Source organism: Arachis hypogaea, chromosome 16 (assembly GCF_003086295.3).
Source record: "Arachis hypogaea cultivar Tifrunner chromosome 16, arahy.Tifrunner.gnm2.J5K5, whole genome shotgun sequence".
Classification (NCBI taxonomy): domain Eukaryota; kingdom Viridiplantae; phylum Streptophyta; class Magnoliopsida; order Fabales; family Fabaceae; genus Arachis; species Arachis hypogaea.
In genome coordinates, this window is record NC_092051.1 from 2,022,038 (window position 1) to 2,039,801 (window position 17,764).

The 17,764-nt window shown below is 33.9% G+C and overlaps 2 protein-coding genes and 1 long non-coding RNA gene across 4 annotated transcripts; all 3 read left to right on the plus strand.

The window, feature by feature from the left end:
* The first annotated feature begins 652 nt into the window (after positions 1-652).
* LOC112754427 (uncharacterized) lies at positions 653-1,762 on the plus strand. Of its 2 annotated transcripts, XR_003178554.3 has the most exons (3): positions 653-1,093; positions 1,184-1,366; positions 1,626-1,762. XR_003178554.3 is itself a non-coding variant. In XM_025802073.3 (2 exons), exons 1-2 carry the CDS (start codon positions 743-745, stop codon positions 1,259-1,261), a joined length of 429 nt encoding a protein of 142 aa, XP_025657858.1. In that variant the 5' UTR covers positions 653-742; the 3' UTR covers positions 1,262-1,476. The 2 variants fall into 2 exon arrangements, 1 of the variants encoding a protein (XP_025657858.1); XM_025802073.3 differs by lacking the exon at positions 1,626-1,762 and having other exon boundaries at positions 1,184-1,476.
* Positions 1,763-12,386: 10,624 nt separating this feature from the next.
* Positions 12,387-13,760, plus strand: LOC112754426 (multiple organellar RNA editing factor 1, mitochondrial). The gene is made up of 3 exons (XM_025802070.3): positions 12,387-12,825; positions 12,916-13,098; positions 13,358-13,760. Exons 1-3 carry the CDS (start codon positions 12,771-12,773, stop codon positions 13,546-13,548), a joined length of 429 nt encoding a protein of 142 aa, XP_025657855.1. The 5' UTR covers positions 12,387-12,770; the 3' UTR covers positions 13,549-13,760.
* A 683-nt stretch (positions 13,761-14,443) lies between these two features.
* LOC140179881 (uncharacterized) lies at positions 14,444-17,403 on the plus strand. Its single transcript, XR_011873735.1, has 2 exons — positions 14,444-15,576; positions 16,885-17,403. It is a non-coding gene; the product is annotated as an uncharacterized lncRNA (long non-coding RNA).
* The last annotated feature ends 361 nt before the right edge of the window (positions 17,404-17,764 follow it).

The window sequence follows — 17,764 nt, forward strand, 5'->3', positions numbered from 1 at the left end:
GCCAGGTCATTAGAACAGGACTCATGTCAAATTTTTTTATTGGGTCTGACGGAAATATTTAGACGGAAGGACTCATCCATCCAAATTAAATATATTTTCAAATTGTTTGTGAAAAAAAATAAAAAACTTATCTATCCTTTCATTAAAAAAAAAGAAACACACCAAAATTTACATATAATTAAAAAACACTACTATAAACCTAATATCAAAATTAAAAAATCCCCAGGCCGAGCTAGGTATTTACCACTAATTCACTAAACAGTACACACACAAATTGGTTAAGTGCATGTTTGGGCGCCATTATTTTGTTAAAAAAAGATCTTTTTTCAATAAAAAAAGATCTTTTTTTATTTTTTAACGTGTTTGGCAAATTTTTAGTAGTAAAAGTAAAAGCACTAGTAAAATCAAAAAAAGATCTTTTTTGAGAAGCTGTAATTTACATCTTTTTTTAAAAGATCTTTTTTCCTTAAAAAAAAGATGTTTTTCGTGTAATAAATAAACAAAAAAGTACTTTTATATTGTTATACCCAAACATAATTGATAGATAAAAAGACCTTTTTACATGAGATATCCAAACATAAAATTACTTTTACTTCTCTATAAGATCTTTTAAAAAAAGATAACTCGAAAAAAGATCTTTTCTCAAAAGCTCACCCAAACAAGCCCTAAATCCTCACTCGCACTTTTCTCTCTCATTTCACTCTCGTTCCATTTTCCAAAACCCTACCACTCAATCACCGCCATGGCCGCCTCCAATTCGATTCGCCTCCGTCGCACCCTCAGGGCTATCTCCTCCCTCCACCGCTCCTTCTCCTCCTCAGCCGCCACCTCTGCGCCACCAATTTCCCTCGCCATTCGCCGCGTCCTTCCCTCAGCTCCTCCAGCCCCAGCACCAGCACCTTGGCTGTCCCGTTCATTCAGGTCGTCGTCCATATCGCTTTGGTCGAACATATCATCGTCGGCGTCCAACATCCCCGACGAAATGACCCCGACGATATACTGTTCGAGGGCTGCGACTGCCACCACTGGCTCTTCGGCATGGACTTCCCCGGAGACAACAAACCCTCCCCCGAAGAAATGGTCTCGGCATCAGGTTCTCTCTCTCTCTCTCTCTCTCTCTCTCTCTCTCTCTGCGAGATTGTTGCGTTTCTGTGGTTCTTAAATTTGTGCTTTTTGGCTTTAGTGTGGAGGAGGCAAAGCAGAAAATCTACGCCTGCGGTACCACTACCTACTACACTGGCTTTCAAGCTGTTATGTCTGAAGAAGAATCCAAGAAATTTGAAAGTATTTGTTGTAACAGAACTTCCTGGAGTCATCTCTGTGCTCCCAGATGCCTATATTGATCCCGTGAACAAGGAATATGGAGGTATCATTTCTTCTTAGCAACAATTTACTCAGGCTCTTTTTGTCTGATGAATTAAAATTTTTTAAGTTCCACAAAGCTTTAGGAAATAAATTTCAAACTACTTGAACCAACCTAGTGATGGTTTTACTTATGGCAAAATAAGCTGATTTTTACCATTTTGACTTAGTAGCATCATTTTATAATCATTTCGATATATTGATGCCTTTCTGTTTGTAACATGATTTCTGTGACTTTTGTTGTGTGGTTTCATGATAAATAGGAGATAAGTACATCAATGGAACAATTATCCCTAGGCCTCCACCGATACAATATGGAAGAAACACAGGAAGACGTCCTCACCAATTTTTGATTTGGGGCAGTCTTAGATGCAAGCAGGAAAAAAAAAATCAAACTTAAGTCAAAGAAGAGAATATTAGAATGTAGTCTTTTTACACAACTTTTTGGAACCTTTACAGAATGTAGTCTTTTTACACAACTTTTTGGAATCTTCACAACTATTTTTCGGATCAACGAAATTGCCTACCTCCTCTCTTAGTATAGTGCTTCTGAATAGCATTATACCTTGCAGCTGTCGGTCTCACCCCATTCATAATGGCCTTCTGGAAGATGATCTCTGCTTCCTCTATCTCTTCAAACTTGAGAAGAAGGTCTATGAGCCTACACCAGATGTTCGGAGGTATAAAGCCCGACTACCATTTCCAAAAAAGCATCTCTGCTTTTTTCCAACCTGTCTTGAGATGTATAGACATGAAACATCAATCTCATGCTGTAGGAAGATCTCGTAAATGATTTAGGAAAAAGATCGCAAACTTCCTAACAAAACTCTTTAATGCAGCTTTGGACAGAGAAGGAGGTGAAGATGGAGAGATAGCCTTACAGGCCTCCCATATTCGCTAAATCATTTACGAGATCTTCCTACAGCATGAGATTGATGTTTCATGTCTATACATCTCAAGACAGGTTGGAAAAAAGCAGAGATGCTTTTTTGGAAATGGTAGCCAGTAAGAGCTTTATACTTCCGAACATCTGGTGTAGGCTCATAGACCTTCTTCTCAAGTTTGAAGAGATAGAGGAGGCGGAGATCATCTTCCAGAAGGCCATTATGAATGGGGTGAGACCGACAGCTGAAAGGTATAATGCTATTCAGAAGCATTATACTAAGAGAGGAGATAGGCAATTTCGTTGATCCGAAAAGTAGTTGTGAAGGTTCCAAAAAGTTGTGTAAAAAGACTACATTCTGTGAAGGTTCCAAAAAGTTGTGTAAAAAGACTACATTCTAATGTTTTCTTCTTTGACTTAAGTTTGATTTTTTTGCTTATTTCTGCTTGCATCTAAGACTGCCCCAAATCAAAAATTGGCTTCTGAGTAGCTTTTTTTTCATGGACATTCTTGGTTCATTACAGCATTATATAGGTTGAAGTTGTGATTTGAAATTAAAAGTGTATATATGTCATTTTAGAACAGTAGAATCAATTATTAGTTCACCCTTTGAAATGTGAAAATTTTGATATTTGTTTGATGAGTTGGTCTTTTTTGACCGGTGAGTTATATACTTTTATACTTCAATTCACTCGAAGGTTACCCCCTTTATCTCACATTATCTAAACATAAGGTTTTGATGTGCCTTTTAGCACTGTAGCAGTTGCATGTGTATATTTAGATAAGATGCATAATTAATATGAATTAATGAATGTTGTTGTTGTTATTGCTGTAGAATTTTCAATTTCATTATTTTCTATATATAGGAGGAAGATGGGGTTATTATTAGGAGGATTACTATGTAGTGTTATGGTGTTGGAAATAAGTATGATCTATGTCTATAGTTTAGTTTCCAATGCTTCATAGAATGAAACAATGAATGTGAATAAATTGTGACACCTTTCAACGTTTTTTGTTTTTTGTTTTTTGTTTTTTTTTTTCATGTAAATCTTTTTCAGTTTTTAATGGTTTATTCATAATTCAATTTAAGTTTAAATCGCGATATTCTATAACAGTTTATGTATAAATTTTAAAATTTCTACATCCTATCTTATAATAAGTTATATAAAATAAGTTCAGTATCAAAATATAATTATTATGTAAATGTTGTAATTAGATACTTTTAAACTTTACTTTATTTGTTTGTACAATTTGCCCTAATAAATAACAAGTTCTTTAAGGGTTAGTTTGGCTAAATTTTTTAAATAAGTTTTTTTGAAAAAGGAGCTTAAAATATAAGAATTTTTACTAATAACAACTTTTAAATAAGTTATTTTGTGTTTAGAAAGTTATTATAGAAGTCTTTGTTTTAAAGTTGTGCATTAAATAGGAGTGATAAAATAACTTTTGAAAATAGGAGAAGTCACATTTTTTAATTTCTTCAAAAACTCTTAAATAATATTTTAAAAAATTAAAAGTTTATTTAAAAAATTAAAAGTTTATTTAAAAAATTGTACCAAACACTATTAATATAATTTTTTATAAGTCAAAAGTTAAAAGAAGTAACTTTCGGAGTCACATGTAAGCGGATGACATTGTTCACTCAGAATGAAATTCAGTAAAAAAAAACAAATCAAACCCTTTGGAATTCGAAGAAAGAAGCAAAATATAGTACATCCTAGTGTTCGTTGAAGAAGAGTCAGATACAAATAAACCAAATTAGATCAAAGCCAAACAACATAGTGCACATTGTGATGCAAGACCACATTACCCGCTAAAAGAACATTGTGGGAGAGGGAAAAAGGGTGCAACACAAGTTCACAAACCACAAGTTTTTTGGTTCATGTTAATGCCACATGCCACGTGGATGGATAGCGCCTTTAACTTTTGAAATGGGCCAATCAAGCAAGACTAAAAGCAAATAGGTAGGTCACCTGGGGATTATTAAACTTTTCTAAAATTAAAAAATATAAAAATTTAATTACTTTTAAATCAAAATATTAAAATTTTTATGGATTTAGTTTTAATATATTGTTAATGTAAAACGATTTTATACGTGTATTTAATTATGTAATGTCGCATTAGTAAAAATAATTATTTTTAATATTGATCACGTGAATAGTGATTCAAAAAATAGATGTAATTAGATGACTCTATAAAAACTTTTAAACTGTTAACACATTAAAATTAAACTCAATTTATATATGATAAAAATTTTAATTTTAATATCTCACCAAGATAATCAAATGTCAAACCCCTGGCCATGGCAATTTTATTGGAGAGGTATGGTAGAACAAAATAAAGAAGGATATAGTAAAGTACTAAAGTTCCTATTTCTGGATAGGACTAGTTACTATAGAGAACGGTTTTAGAATAGCTAATGCTTTTCCTTTTTTTAGAACATTTAGTTTTATATTTTAGTCTTTGAAAATTTGATTGGCGAGCCAAGCAATTCATGAAAAGATTACATTTATTATTATTTTTTGTCTCCTTGCAGCGAAGATACTAACAGAAATCTCAGACATGATGGCGGATTATGTTGAAGTTACCATATGCACTCTTAGCTGATTGAATGTCGCTGCCATTAGGGATGTCAATGGGGTAGGACGGGAGAGGGGATGTCTCCCTGCTCCCCATCCCTGTCCCCATTCCTTGCCGTGGGGGAATATTGTTCCCCATCCTCATTTCCCATGGGGCTCCATTCCCCGCAGGGATCCCATTTTCCATCTATATAATAGTTCTAACTAATTATTAATTTCCATATGAATAGAGTTACAAGTATATATCTTATACAAAAACTGCAAGATTTTATACAAAAAGTCTAAATGACACGATGGTGACTTCTTTCGAAATGACGCAATGGGAGGATGCAACAACAAGCCAAAGGACAAAGCAGTGGACGAGGTGGGAGACGCGGCAACAGAGAGGAGAATGGACACGACGACAGAGTTACGAAAAGGAACGCCACAAATAGAAATTACGACGCGATAAGGGTGATGGCACGGTGAGGTGTGACGAAGCGGTTAGAAGGATGGCGATGGGGTGGCTGCAGAGAGGTTGGATGGAGTATGGACAGCGTTATGGATCTCTGAATTGAAGAAGGGTCATGGAAATAAAGATTAGGAGTTTTGGGTTTCTATATATGTGTGTATGAGAAATGACTAAAAAACATATATGAGAAATAAACTATTAAGGATAATTCAGGAAATTCATAAATTTCGGGGAATAGCGGGGACGGGTCGGGGATCCCCGCTCGGGTCCCCGCACCTGCTTCGGAGGAATTTTATCCCCTATCCCCATCCCCACGGAAGAAATTTCTCACAATCGGATCCCTATTCGGGGCAGTTCCCGCAGAGATGCCCGCGTCTCGGGAAGTTTTACCATCCCTAATTACCATTGTGGTAGAAAATTTAATATTTTTTATCTGTCAATGTATATCTTTGTCTGAGTTATGATCTCTGTTTTAGTGACAGTTGAATGTGGCATGTAGAGCTTGTAGTGGCTGTGTACTTATGAGCATGGTTGAACTGAATTCCATGTGTGGTTTTCTTTCTTTTGTTCATCTTCTACTCTTCCCCCTTGCTGTGATGAATAGAGTAATGGAAGTTATCATTATTTTTACAGGAGTTACGCATAAATTGAGCTTTCACAGCTAATTTAAATAGTTAACTAACTATATTGTGGTTGATTTTAATTGTTTTGCACAAAAGTTTGTACATGTATAATGGCACAAGTCATTCACTCATAACTAAACAGAGGAATGCAAAAATGGATCATCAGATTAGAATTTTATTCAAGGAGAACAAGTGTGAAATTATCACAATATTCTTGGTGTTTAACTTTTATTTAATCTCAGTTTCATATTAACCTCTTATTAAATGAAGTAGATGTCAAAAGGTAATGTGATAGTAAAGCAGGGAATACTATATAGAATATTTTAGAGTAAAAGACAAATAGGTTTTTGACCTTTTTAGAAGCCGACATTTTCGTCTCTCAGGATTGAAAAATACATATAAATTTTTCACTTTATAAAATGCGTAACAATTATACCCCTCTATCAAGTTGGGGTTCAAGAGAATGCTAACCTGGAGGGGTGGATGGGGAATAAATTGTTAATGGACAAATTGGTCTTTATGCCCCCAAAACGACGCCGTTGCCATCACTGAGCCCTATTCGAACCATGACCGTTGATAGTGCGATCGTCCATGACGAGTGAAGGGGGTTATTCATGCACAAGACCTGGAGCAGGATCTTCATGCGCCATGCCAAGAGGATGTGATCGAGATGGGATTGCACCTATGAAGCACGGACACTTCGTTGAGTTACCGTGTCCGCGTGTCGGACATATTTCGGACATGACACTCACCGACACTCGTCCGACACGCGTGTCTGTTGTGTGCAACCGTGTCTTGATAAAAAATAAAAAATTTATTTCCGGACACACCTGGACACACCTAAATACCATCACGTGTCAGCGTGTCTTGTCTTATTCTTAACATATATTTTTAAAATAAATTTAGATATAGTATATATTATTATTTATTAAAATAAAAAATATTTTAAATACTTGATATAATTAAAATAAGACATTAAAAATAATTAAAAATTTTAATTTATATTTTAATATTAATAAAATATCAAAATATCCATACGATTTATCTAAAAAACACTTTATATTTTATATGTATGCGCGTCCCCGTGTCATGTAAGATTTTAAAATTCGCGTGTCAGCGTGTCCCGTATCGTGTCGTGTCCCGTGTCCGTGTCAGTGTCTATGCATCATAGGATTGCACCAAAGTGCTTCTATGGCGTATATGTCATTCTTTACAAGTCTAGAACAGCAACTAACCCTAATAGAATGTTTCTCGGTTGTCCATTCTTCAAGGTAAGATACTATTTTGTCAATAGTTGAATGAGACTGCAATGTGTCTAATTGGGTGATTCTCCGAAAATTTGTTCCAGGTTGAAGAACGGTACTAATTAGCTTTATTGGCCTGTCAGACCTGCCTGAACCTGTTAAAATATAATTAAATATATAAATAATTTTTTATTATTAATAAAATTATGAGATATTTTAAATTTATTATATTTTATTATAAATATTTTTATATATTTTAAATACTTTAAAAGATTAAAAATTCTTGTAAATATTAAATATGACATATTACATATAAATATTTTTATTAAAAATTAATTTTTTTAAATAATATTTTTACTTTTATAAAAAAATTTTTATCAGAACTTTTAATAGGTTTCAGACCAGGCCAGGCTGAATAACAGGCCAGACATAGTATTTTATAAAGAGCTTATAACAGGCTGCAGGCCAGTCTCAAGCCAAGTAACTACATGACAGACCAGACCTGTTAAGAGCAAAGACTGACATGGCCTGTTTCCACCCCTACTTACACCCCTCGAAGCAGATATATATTTTGTCAAAGACAGGGAGGGATTGAGGGATAGGTTTCACATCAACTCTTGCTGTCGACTCGGGATTACTCTTAATTATCTCCATGCCATAGTCCCTGAGCTTGCCATACTATTCTTTTTCGTTTTCTATTATCCTCTCTTTGGTCTCTTTCATTGCCCTGTAAACCATCTTCGAATGCACCACCAAATGAAACTCTTCTCTAAGAAAGTCGATTGTCTTATTAGTTGTCATATGAGGTTGACTTGCCATTCTCTTCTCCACTTTCTTACTGATCTAGTGTTGATCAGCAGCATTACTACCCAAATTTCTAACACATGTATGCTTTGTGTCAGTCATGGACAGTCTTTATCACTGCAGCCAACCCTCACCCATTCCTTATAATTTTTTATTCAGACAAGTTCCTTTCCTTAAAAAATGATATCTCTTAACACTTCTTTGAACCCATCAATGGTTACAAACTTGGTTTCAATCTCAAATCTACCCTCTCCAAACTCATACTCATCATTAAAAACTGAAAATTCATGCTTTTCTCCCTCATCCTCTAAAGACACTGGTGTGTGAAGATCCTCTGATTCATACTCATAAACGGGGTCATCATCATCTGAATCCTCCTCATTAACATAGAGGCTGATTGGAGGCCTATCATTGGGCTGCACAGTAGACACAGCTTCTTCAGCATGTACAGTAGGTCTAGTTCTTTGGAAATTTACATTTGGTCCAGTTCCTTTGGACTTGGCAATGGGCCTGGTCTTTCTGGACTTTACTATAGGCCCACTTCCTTTGGACTTCGCAGTTGTTCTGGTTCCTTTGGCTTCACTCCACTTACACTATTTGGTCTAGCGCATTTTTTACTTCTACTTGACTCTGCCCCTCTTCCTTCTTTGACATTGACTTTACTCTTTGGCAGAACCTTCTCATTTCCTTTCAGAGTTTTTTTTTCTCTTCATACCATCATTTTTCTCATCACAGCTAGAATAATCATCATCAGAAATAGTTTCAGAGACAGTCGGAGGAGGTTTATACAGTCCGTCTTCCCCACTATCATTCCCATCATCTTCTGTAGATGGTGATGATTGAAACTCCCTCATGATGCTATCAACAACAATGTGATCATCAAATTCTTCTGCCCCCGTTTCTAAAGCAGTATCTTCTTCCACTATCTGTGGCTCATCCACGAGGTGGTCGAAGAAAATGTAAAACTCATCAGTGGTTGAATTCCTCAGCTTGTTCTCTCGCATCTCATTGATTCCTGCATCCCCTCTCAGAATGTGCGGTCCGGGCTCAATGTCACTGCTTGTTGGGTCATACCAATAAACTGCCTTGTATGATGCATAGGCCAAACCCGTGAACAATGTCAACCGGTTTAGCTGCCAGTTCACGGTTTTACTCGTTTTTTGCGGAAAATATATTTTCTGACTCAGAAAAATCTATTGAGTCCAAAAATTATATTTATATTTTTTAATTTTCATTCTAAAATTTTGGAACCTAATTTGGGCAATATTAATTATTTAATTAAACGGTTATTTAGATGCGCTTCTTATATTTATTTTCGTTAGATAGTCTCTCTTTATTAGTAACTAACAGTGATTGAGGTAGAACGATAATTCTACGTATTTGATATAGACAAATTAATTCCTAGATTGAAGTACAAAATAGTTTTTAAAAAATTTTAAAAAAAATCTCAAAATAGTCTATAAAAGATTTTAAAAATTCTAGAATATTCCTCATGAATTATTTATATATAATTATTTTTAAATTAATAAATTTTAATTTCTAAAATTTTCAGTCTATTTATCTTAAATTTATTTATTTATATACAAATTTTTTATGTATTTTTAAAATAAATTATAAATTAATTTTGAAAAGCATTAATTTAAAAAAAAGAATAATTTAAAATAAATAAACTCATTTATTTTTTACCAAGTAAAATATTAATTTAATTTAATTTGCAATATCATATTCTATGGTCATTGTTTAATAAATAATGATAAAGAAGATAATGAGTTAGTGTTATTTCAAGAGATAGAAAAAATCTCATTAACATTAAATTTTTTACATTAACAATTGAGAATATTTGTGCAAATGCTTATGAATGCATCAGTTTAGAACTTGCATGCAATGCGAAAACTAGGGGTGTGCATGGCCCGGCCCGGCTCGAAGACCCGGCCCGGCCCCGAACACTTTAGGGTCTATTTTGGTGTGATTTCACCGGGTCTAGGGCCGGGTAAGGGTCTTAAAAATAGACCCGGTCATTATTTCGGGTCGGGTCCGGGCCATGGCTCGGGTCACCCGAAATCGGCCCGGTGGCCCGGTCATCATACACAATTAATATTTTGTATTATTAGTGATGGATGATGGCTATTTTTATGTGGAATTTAAGTATTATAAACTTTAATATTTTGTGTTATTAGTTATTATAAGACTATAAGTTAATGTTTTATGTTTAAAATACATAAGATTTTAGACTAATGCATAATATTGTGTTATTTGTATTGATTTAAATATTTGGTGTTATTAGACAATATTAGTATTGATTATGGTTATGCTTTAATTTTAGAGAAGAGTTGGTTCTTGTTATATTTTTCTAAGTGAATTTTACCATGTCAAATAATGGTTGGAGTCTTGAAAATTTTGATATTTTCATATGCTAACTTATAAGAATGTATCAAGGTAATATAATGTTAACGGCCCGGTTTTCACCCGGTTTTTACCCGGTATAATCGTGGCCCGAAAGTGTATAGGTTTCATCGGATCTAGGGTCGGGTTCGGGTCTAATAAATAGGCCCGATATATATTTCGGGTCGGGTCTGGGTCACATCAAACCCGGTTTCACCCGGCCCATGCACACCCCTAGCGAAAACCAAGTCATTTATAAAGTCAAATTTATAAGTTTTGGTCAACTACAAAGTCAATGTGAATGATTTACAAAATTCTAATGTAAAACTCTGAATACTTTGCAACACTTAAAAAATAAATATCTTGGTAAATCCAAGTATTCCGTTTACGTCTCGAAAAAGTTTTGGAATTCACTAATTATAGTGTTGCACAAATTAGACTTACAATGTTTGTACTACTATAGTTAACAATTATGCCAAAAAAATAGATTTTTTTTAATTAAAAATATTTTTCTAAATTTATTTAGTGTCAATATCTTAAAAAGTTAGGTATATAATAATGGTCTTTATAATATAATGACTTCTTAAATTAGTTGTTATTATTATGGTTTCTATATTACTTTCATGTAGGTATCGTTAGTTAATAATTAAATAATGTTATTTTTTATGACATTTTAGTGTTAATAAATAAAATTATCTTTTAATATATATTTTATTATTTTTTATATCATTTATTTATTATATTTTTTTAATAATATTTTATTATTTTGATTAATAAATATATGATAGGATGTTAGTTAGCTTTTGAAAAAGATTAAAAACATTTGAAGTGATTGTTTTAAAATTTTAAAATTTTTTCAAAGAATGTTTTAAGATTTTTTTAAATTCTTCAAGGACTGATTTGTCCAATTCGCACACATGGACACTTAACGGCCACATGTGAGATAGTCATCGTTAGTGACTAATATATAGAGACGGTATTCTCTAACAGAAATACAATATTTTTGTATTTTAAGATCTAAAGAACTAAAACATCCAATTTTAAAAACTCCAGGATGGATTATATTTGGAAAAAAAAAAACATTCAATCGAATTTAAAATTTTATAAAAATTCTTTTTTTTTTGTCATGACCTAAACCAACAAATTGGCCTAGACCGAAAAAAAAAAAAAAAACCTCCCACCCAACCCAACTCCGAGTCCCCGAGACAGAGCCTCCCCATAAACACATCTAACAAATACAATACACATTTCATTTAGAAAACGTACATTTACACAATCAAAATTAGAGATGGGTATTTGTGGCCTTTCTTCTTCTTCTTCTTTTTTAGTTTGTAACTTTGTATTATTATTATTTTGACTTATTATCTATTATGAGTTGTGACTAAATCAAAGAAAAAATAATTACCCAATTCTTATATGAAAAATATGGCCAAAATGTTAAAATTAAAATTTTGATATTGAAAGAAATTGTTGAACTGCCAGCTTTCTTAGACCATAAAACTATATTTTGTCATAAATATATTTCATGTTGTCACTCATGCAAATTTATGTATTTAAATAATATTTTAAAATAATTTGCAAATCATAATACTTTTATTTTACATGAATAATTTAATCATTTCTATTCACATCTTTAGTTATTCTTGAAACTGGTTTTCTTTTCATCGTGCGAGTGAAAAACTGAAAATTAAAAAATCAAAATTTGGAGGTCTAATACAACATGTATAATTAGGAATTTATTTATTCGATCTTCGATCATTTTACTCATCTGTCCACGTATGCACCTATAATGCCAGGTCATTAGAACAGGACTCATGTCAAATTTTTTTATTGGGTCTAACGGAAATATTTAGACGGAAGGACTCATCCATCCAAATTAAATATATTTTCAAATTGTTTGTGAAAAAAAATAAAAAACTTATCTATCCTTTTATTAAAAAAAAAGAAACACACCAAAATTTACATATAATTAAAAAACACTACTATAAACCTAATATCAAAATTAAAAAATCCCCAGGCCGAGCTAGGTATTTACCACTAATTCACTAAACAGTACACACACAAATTGGTTAAATCCTCACTCGCACTTTTCTCTCTCATTTCACTCTCGTTCCATTTTCCAAAACCCTACCACTCAATCACCGCCATGGCCGCCTCCAATTCGATTCGCCTCCGTCGCACCCTCAGGGCTATCTCCTCCCTCCACCGCTCCTTCTCCTCTTCAGCCGCCACCTCTGCGCCACCAATTTCCCTCGCCATTCGCCGCGTCCTTCCCTCAGCTCCTCCAGCCCCAGCACCAGCACCTTGGCTGTCCCGTTCATTCAGGTCGTCGTCCATATCGCTTTGGTCGAACATATCATCGTCGGCGTCCAACATCCCCGACGAAATGACCCCGACGATATACTGTTCGAGGGCTGCGACTGCCACCACTGGCTCTTCGGCATGGACTTCCCCGGAGACAACAAACCCTCCCCCGAAGAAATGGTCTCGGCATCAGGTTCTCTCTCTCTCTCTCTCTCTCTCTCTCTCTCTCTCTGCGAGATTGTTGCGTTTCTGTGGTTCTTAAATTTGTGCTTTTTGGCTTTAGTGTGGAGGAGGCAAAGCAGAAAATCTACGCCTGCGGTACCACTACCTACTACACTGGCTTTCAAGCTGTTATGTCTGAAGAAGAATCCAAGAAATTTGAAAGTATTTGTTGTAACAGAACTTCCTGGAGTCATCTCTGTGCTCCCAGATGCCTATATTGATCCCGTGAACAAGGAATATGGAGGTATCATTTCTTCTTAGCAACAATTTACTCAGGCTCTTTTTGTCTGATGAATTAAAATTTTTTAAGTTCCACAAAGCTTTAGGAAATAAATTTCAAACTACTTGAACCAACCTAGTGATGGTTTTACTTATGGCAAAATAAGCTGATTTTTACCATTTTGACTTAGTAGCATCATTTTATAATCATTTCGATATATTGATGCCTTTCTGTTTGTAACATGATTTCTGTGACTTTTGTTGTGTGGTTTCATGATAAATAGGAGATAAGTACATCAATGGAACAATTATCCCTAGGCCTCCACCGATACAATATGGAAGAAACACAGGAAGACGTCCTCACCAAGATAATCAAATGTCAAACCATCAGGGAAATCCCTCCTACAATAATAGGGGGCCTATGCAAGGGGATGGAAGGAACTATGGTCAAGCGTCACAGAATTATCCACCCTAACAGAACTATGGTCAAGAGTCACAGAATCATTCACAGCAACAAACCTTTTTCCGTATTTGTCTAGAGGAAATACAGGAACATATTATGTTTGGACTAGGGTAGAAGCAACAAAGCTATTGAGGGAGGTGGAGGGTTTTCTTCTACAAGTAACTCCTTTTCATGTTGGCATTAGCTTACTCCAATTAATTCAATTTCGGTCCATTGCCTTTCAACTACTGCGATGTTATACAAAATTGAGGAACAGAAATGATGTGAAACAAAAGATGATCTCCGTCTCCTCTATCTCTGCAAACTTGAGAAGAAGGTCTAGAGCCTACACCAGATGTTCGGAGGTATAAAGCCTTTACTGGCTAGCATTTTCAAAAAAGCATCTCTGCTTTTTTCTAACCTATCTTGAGATGTATAGACATGAAACATCAATCTCATGCTGTAGGAAGACCTCGTAAATGATTTAGGAAGAAGATCGCAAACCTCCTTTGGTTCATTCAATTTTTTTAACCTAACAAAACTCTTTAATGCAGCTTTGGACAGGGAAGGAGGTGAAGATGGAGAGATAGCCTTACAGGCCTTCCATATTCGCTTCACTATTGTGATGTCATACAAAATTGAGGAACAGAAATTATGTGAAGCGAATATGGGAGGCCTGTAAAGCTATCTCTCCATCTTCACCTCCTTCTCTGTCCAAAGCTGCATTAAAGAGTTTTGTTAGGTTAAAAAAATTGAATGAAGCAGAGAAAGTTTTCGATCTTCTTCCTAAATCATTTACGAGGTCTTTCTACAATATGGGATTGATGTTTCATGTCTATACATCTCAAGACAGGTTGGAAAAAAGCAGAGATGCTTTTTTGGAAATGCTAGCCAGTAAGGGCTTTATATCTCCGAACATCTGGTGTAGGCTCATAGGCCTTCTCAAGTTTGCAGAGATAGAGGAGGCAGAGATCATCTTCCAGAAGGCCATTATGAATGGGGTGAGACCGACAGCTGCAAGGTATAATGCTATTCAGAAGCATTATACTAAGAGAGGGGTAGGCAATTTCGTTGATCCGAAAAGTAGTTGTGAAGGTTTCAAAAAGGTGCGTAAAAAGACTACATTCTAATGTTCTCTTCTTTGACTTAAGTTTGATTTTTTGCTTATTTCTGCTTGCATCTAAGACTGCCCCAAATCAAAAATTGGCTTCTGAGTAGCTTTTTTTTTTTTCATGGACATTCTTGGTTCATTACAGCATTATATAGGTTGAAGTTGTGATTTGAAATTAAAAGTGTATATATGTCATTTTAGAACAGTAGAATCAATTATTAGTTCACCCTTTAAAATGTGAAAAATTTGATATTTGTTTGATGAGTTGGTCTTTTTTGACCGGTGAGTTTTATACTTTTATACTTCAATTCACTCGAAGGTTACCCCCTTTATCTCACATTATCTAAACATAAGGTTTTGATGTGCCTTTTAGCATTGTAGCAGTTGCATGTGCATATTTAGATAAGATGCATAATTAATATGAATTAATGAATGTTGTTGTTGTTATTGCTGTAGAATTTTCAATTTCATTATTTTCTATATATAGGAGGAAGATGGGGTTATTATTAGGAGGATTACTATGTAGTGTTATGGTGTTGGAAATAAGTATGATCTATGTCTATAGTTTAGTTTCTGATATGACCAGTAAGCATCGGTCACAAGTTATAGCTCGGTAACGCCTAAGATCCGATCATAACCGATGATTTCATAATGGCCATAAACAACCATTAATCAATAACGTCGGATTTACAATTAATCCTCTTCCTGGGCGTTACAACCTAAGGAAAACGGCCGACCATTTACACTAATATAAAGCAGACAGGAAAAGCCGAGAAAGGTACGTCACTTTTCCAAATTAAGATCTATTATCCACTTGACACTAACTTGAGCGTCGGAGTGCCTTTGCAGGTACTCACCCTCGCTGTTCATCCGCCGCCGACATATATCTTGGTTCACTCTAGGAGTCCGCCGACCTTATCAGAGGACGAGCTATACCTCGGAATAACCAGGCAAGAACAATTTCCAATGCTTCATAGAATGAAACAATGAATGTGAATAAACTGTGACACCTTTCAACGTTTTCTGTTTTTTCTTTTTTTTTTCATGTAAATCTTTTTCAGTTTTTAATGGTTTATTCATAATTCAATTTAAGTTTAAATCGCGATATTCTATAACAGTTTATGTATAAATTTTAAAATTTCTACATCCTATCTTATAATAAATTATATAAAATAAGTTCAGTATCAAAATATAATTATTATGTAAATGTTGTAATTAGATAATTTTAAACTTTACTTTATTTGTTTGTACAATTTGCCCTAATAAATAACAAGTCCCTTAAGGGTCAGTTTGGCTAAATTTTTTAAATAAGTTCTTTTGAAAAAGGAGCTTAAAATATAAGGATTTTTACTAATAACAACTTTTAAATAAGTTATTTTGTATTTAAAAAGTTATTATAGAAGTCTTTGTTTTAAAGTTGTGCATGTCATATTTTTTAATTTCTTCAAAAGTTCTTAAATAACTTTTTAAAAAATTAAAAGTTTATCTAAAAAATTGTACCAAACACTATTAATATAATTTTTTATAAATCAAAAGTTAAAAGAAGTAACTTTCGGAGTTTCCCAAACGGAGTCACATGTAAGCGGATGACATTGTTCACTCAGAATGAAATTCAGTTAAAAAAAACAAATCAAACCCTTTGGAATTCGAAGAAAGAAGCAAAATATAGTACATCCTAGTGTTCGTTGAAGAAGAGTCAGATACAAATAAACCAAATTAGATCAAAGCCAAACAACATAGTGCACATTGTGATGCAAGACCACATTACCCGCTAAAAGAACATTGTGGGAGAGGGAAAAAGGGTGCAACACAAGTTCACAAACCACAAGTTTTTTGGTTCATGTTAATGCCACATGCCACGTGGATGGATAGCGCCTTTAACTTTTGAAATGGGCCAATCAAGCAAGACTAAAAGCAAATAGGTAGGTCACCTGGGGATTATTAAACTTTTCTAAAGTTAAAAAATATAAAAATTTAATTACTTTTAAATCAAAATATTAAAATTTTTATGGATTTAGTTTTAATATATTGTTAATGTAAAACGATTTTATACGTGTATTTAATTATGTAATGTCGCATTAGTAAAAATAATTATTTTTAATATTGATCACGTGAATAGTGATTCAAAAAATAGATGTAATTAGATGACTCTATAAAAACTTTTAAACTGTCAACACATTAAAATTAAACTCAATTTATATATGATAAAAATTTTAATTTTAATATCTCACCAAGATAATCAAATGTCAAACCATCAGGGAAGATACTAATAGAAATCTCAGACATGGTGGCGGATTATGTTGAAGTTACCAGATGCACTCTTAGCTGATTGAATGTCGCTGCCATTGTGGTAGAAAATTTAATATTTTTTATCTGTCAATGTATATCTTTGTCTGAGTTATGATCTCTGTTTTAGTGACAGTTGAATGTGGCATGTAGAGCTTGTAGTGGCTGTACTTATGAGCATGGTTGAACTGAATTCCATGTGTGGTTTTCTTTCTCTTGTTCATCTTCTACTCTTCCCCCTTGCTGTGATGAATAGAGTAATGGAAGTTATCATTATTTTTATAGGAGTTACGCATAAATTGAGCTTCCACAGCTAATTTAAATAGTTAACTAACTATATTGTGGTTGATTTTAATTGTTTTGCACAAAAGTTTGTACATGTATAATGGCACAAGTCATACACTCATAACTAAACAGAGGAATGCAAAAATGATCAATGGATCATCAGATTAGAATTTTATTCAAGGAGAACAAGTGTGAAATTATCACAATATTCTTGGTGTTTAACTTTTATTTAATCTCATTTTCATATTAACCTCTTATTAAATGAAGTAGATGTCAAAAGGTAATGTGATAGTAAAGCAGGGAATACTATATAGAATATTTTAGAGTAAAAGACAAATAGGTTTTTGACATTTTTAGAAGCCGACATTTTCGTCCCTCAGGATTGAAAAATACATTTAAATTTTTTACTTTATAAAATGCGTAACAATTATACCCCTCCGTCAAGTTGGGGCTCAAAACGGCAACGGAGAATGCTGATCTGGAAGGGTGGAAACTGAGCTATCCGTTTTGGCTGTTGATGTGGATGGGGAATAAATTGTTAATGGACAAATTGGTCCTTATGCCCCC